This window comes from Benincasa hispida, chromosome 12 (genome assembly GCF_009727055.1).
Source record: "Benincasa hispida cultivar B227 chromosome 12, ASM972705v1, whole genome shotgun sequence".
Taxonomy (NCBI): Eukaryota; Viridiplantae; Streptophyta; class Magnoliopsida; order Cucurbitales; family Cucurbitaceae; genus Benincasa; species Benincasa hispida.
The window spans coordinates 67706052-67709764 of NC_052360.1; the positions used below are offsets into that span (position 1 = coordinate 67706052).

Here is a 3713-nt window from a genome sequence, read left to right on the forward strand (position 1 = left end):
ATAAACACGAAACGTTTTCATATAAATTATAATTAAATACAAGAACTTAACACTCAAACATGAACACTGAATAATCTTAAAAATTGGACAACATTTTTTTCTCTTTTTGAAAAATATAACATATTTTGAACATTCAATTGCAAAATAATTATATTTTTCCATCAAAATATATATCATATTCCAATAAAATTAGCATTTTTCCTTGTATCTGACAATCACTTTTTAACCCTAAATTACTTGAAGCACTTAATAAAAAAAAATCTTACTAACTTAACATTATTATTAAAAAAAAATTATCATGTTCTACACATAAATAGTAAAGTACTCAATAACTTAATAGTTTATATGTATATCATATGCATTTTTTATGTCAGAATGAAAATGTGCATAGAATATTTACCTTTCATATCATAATGATATTCACAAGGTGCTAGTATAGTAAAGTTACATTCTTTTTTACATCATAAAATAATATAAGACGGTCAAACATGTGCTGAGTTTAAAAAATAAGTTCACAAAATATATAGTGTTGGGTTGAAATGTTAGGTGGTCAATCAAAGGCTTCGATCAAGTAGATGGATGCAATATCGTTTTCGTGTTTGTTTCGATACAGTGAGGAAATAGTCCGTCTTTTGTATGTTTGTGCCAAGGATATCAATAAGGTAGCATCTATCATCATCAATCAGTCTGTCAATAGCAAATATGGCGTGAACTACCTCCTTCTGACGTCCAAATTCCAACTCATACTTCTCCATTTGTCACAATACAAGTCTGCCCATATGTGCTGACTGTATATCAGCTGTTGATCGCATGATGTCGATTACTTCATTCTGGAATGTCAATCGTTTCCACTTACTCCCTCTAAATGGCTATGCCGATACACTTGCTCTACATATGGAATCACAGACTGCAAGAACATTTGTGGCGATTTCCCTCTTTCTCATCCTCACTTTGATGTACGTGTCGTGCAATGCACCAGGCAATTTTGTTGGAATTGGGTTAAGCATGATATTTGGAGACAATGTCAGTGCAAATTATTTCAGATGTATCCATAGAATAATACTGAAACTTTTTTGTATCGAAAACCATTTCTATCGTTCATTAGTACATGTACTTGTAATCGGTTCGGGGTTTTCAATAAGACGACATGAAGTTGTATTACTGCTCTAAGAATTACGTTGAAATATCTCGAGAATATCTCACCAAATCTCGAAAGATTATTTATTAGTGCATTAAATACAATAAAATATATCAAATAAAAATAGACAAAAGTAAAAAAAAAATAGAGGTTCTCAAGATTGGGTATATCTCTTTCTTGGAAGAAATCCAACTCCAGAAAAACGAAATTATCATATGAGAGAGAGAAACGGAAAATAAAAACACATGGGAAAATAGGTGAGAGTGAGAATGATAAAATGGTGGGTCACTAAACCCACCGTTTTATTTTATCAGCGTAACAAACATGGGTCCAACTTTTTTTACCCACCCAACCTAACTCAGGTTGAGCTACCAAATAACCTTTAGAAAGTTTTCTAAAACAACGTTAAATGGTTGTATGGGGAGCTGAGTTGAGATATGATGTCTGGCATTCATATATTTTTTAGAGTTCATATGTCTGTGTTTTGGGTGCAAAGTTATTTGGTTTAAGTTCATATGTTTGTGTTTGGGATGTAAAGTTGAGCTCAAATGTAAAGGGTATCTGGTGCCGTTTCTTAAACTCTAAATAATTTGCTTTTATGATGACTATTTTTGTTTTGGAACTTCTTTATTTAATAATTCTACTAATCTTTGTGTTAAATAAATATTGATTGCAATTTTTTTTTTTTTTTTTTTTTTTTTTTTTTTTTTTTTTTTTTTTTTTGTAATGAACAACAATACTCACTACATTTCTTGTAGAAATATACTTAAATAAAATGGAAAACCAGAGAGAAATCAAAACGTTTTATTCCTCTCCATGATTTTTATCATCATCTTCTTTTCTTCTTCTTATTATTGTTGTCCATTTTACCCTGGCATGAAATTTTTATTTGAATCTTCGTCACCATCCTAGCAACCAATGGAGTGCCACCACATTTTTTCAACAATTTCACATTCAGTTCCTCCAAATTTGGAGCATCATCATAAAACAAATCTCCATTTTTCACTATTTCTTGCTAGAAAATGTTCCAGAAAAAATCTCCATTTTATGTTTTGTTTACTATGTGTCACATACGTTTCAACTACATACACACTTTTTCAAATATTATTAACACTCATTTGATATGTGAATTCAATTAAATACAAATATATTTTACAAATTTCTACGTAAAAATATTACACTTAATGTAGAAAAATACTATTTCAAGTAGACCCAAATCTTGGGGAAACCTTGAAGAGTGAGAGTATTATTGATGAGTCAAATAAATACAAAAGATCCCTTTAAATAGACCCAAAGGGAAAGGGTTGGTGCACACTTAACTAATTATAACTAATCCTAAACCCCCTTTAAATAGACTCAAAGGGGAAGATCTTTTCCACACCTAAGCTAAAATAAAATTAAAAAGACAACTGAAAGAATACATAATTTGACTAAAATACCCCTACATCAAATCCTCTACTCCAGAAAATAAAAAACTCGCCCACGAGTTTATGTAGATATAGTAAACTTGTTTGGGGCATAATATGGAAATATATCAGCCACATTGAAGGTGTTGCTAATGTTTAGAGGAAGGGAGCTCTATTTGGTATGCATTGTCTCCAAATTTTTGTAAGAATGTGAAAAAGTCGTATTTCTTCTGTGAAAATTTAGAGTGATGGTCGGTAGGTAGATGTGATTTTTTAATGTACACCATGACTAAATCACCTAGGAAAAATGTTGTTGGTCGATGATGCTTGTCAGCGACTTCCTTATACTTGGAGTTGGCAATAGTCAAATTGGCAAAGACCTCAGCATGGATTTTTTGAACTCGATCAATCATAAGATCAGCTTCTAGACTGAGATCAACAAATGAAGGCAAATTAGTAAGGTCAAAAGTTAAATGGGGAGGACTACTATACACGACTTCGAAGGGACACTGCCCTGTAGATTGGCTTTGCATGTTATTATATGCAAATTTTGCTTGTGAAATTGCAAGGTTCCACTTTCGAAGTTGATCGCTACTTAAAAAGTGAAGAAGATTGTCCAACGTTCTATTAGTGACTTCTGTTTGGCCATCCATTTATGGATGACTAGTTGAGCTAAATTCAGTTTTGTACCTAGTTTCTTCCATAGGCTTTTCTAGTAAAAAAACTCATGAATTTTACATCTTTGTCTAATACTATTGTCGTAGGGATTCCACAAAGTCGAATGACTTTTTTGAAGAAGAGTGAGCAATGTTAAGAACATCTGAATTCTTTCGACAAGGTATAAAATGGGTCATCTTACTAAATTTGTCAACTATGACAAATATAGAGTCAAATCCACATTGAGTTCTAGGTAAGCCCAAGATGAAATCCATTGACAAATCTTTCCATATGTTTGTAGGTATTGGTAGAGGTGTATAGAGGCCAACATTTTGAGAATATCATTTGCTTTTTGGCAATAAGGCACGGTTTAACAAAATTGTTGACATCTTTTCTCAATTGAGGCAAAAAAGAAAAAATCTTTCTGACATGGATAAGTAGGTTTTATCTCTCCCAAAGTGACCTGCTAGGCCATTTGAATGAGTTTCTGATAATAAATCCTCTTGAAAAGA

At 31.9% G+C, this 3713-nt stretch overlaps 1 protein-coding gene across 1 annotated transcript; it reads right to left on the bottom strand.

The window, feature by feature from the left end:
* Window positions 1-2693: 2693 nt before the first annotated feature.
* LOC120067609 lies at window positions 2694-3197 on the bottom strand. Its single transcript, XM_039019152.1, has one exon. It carries the CDS (start codon window positions 3195-3197, stop codon window positions 2694-2696), a length of 504 nt encoding a protein of 167 aa, XP_038875080.1.
* Between the last annotated feature and the right edge of the window lie 516 nt (window positions 3198-3713).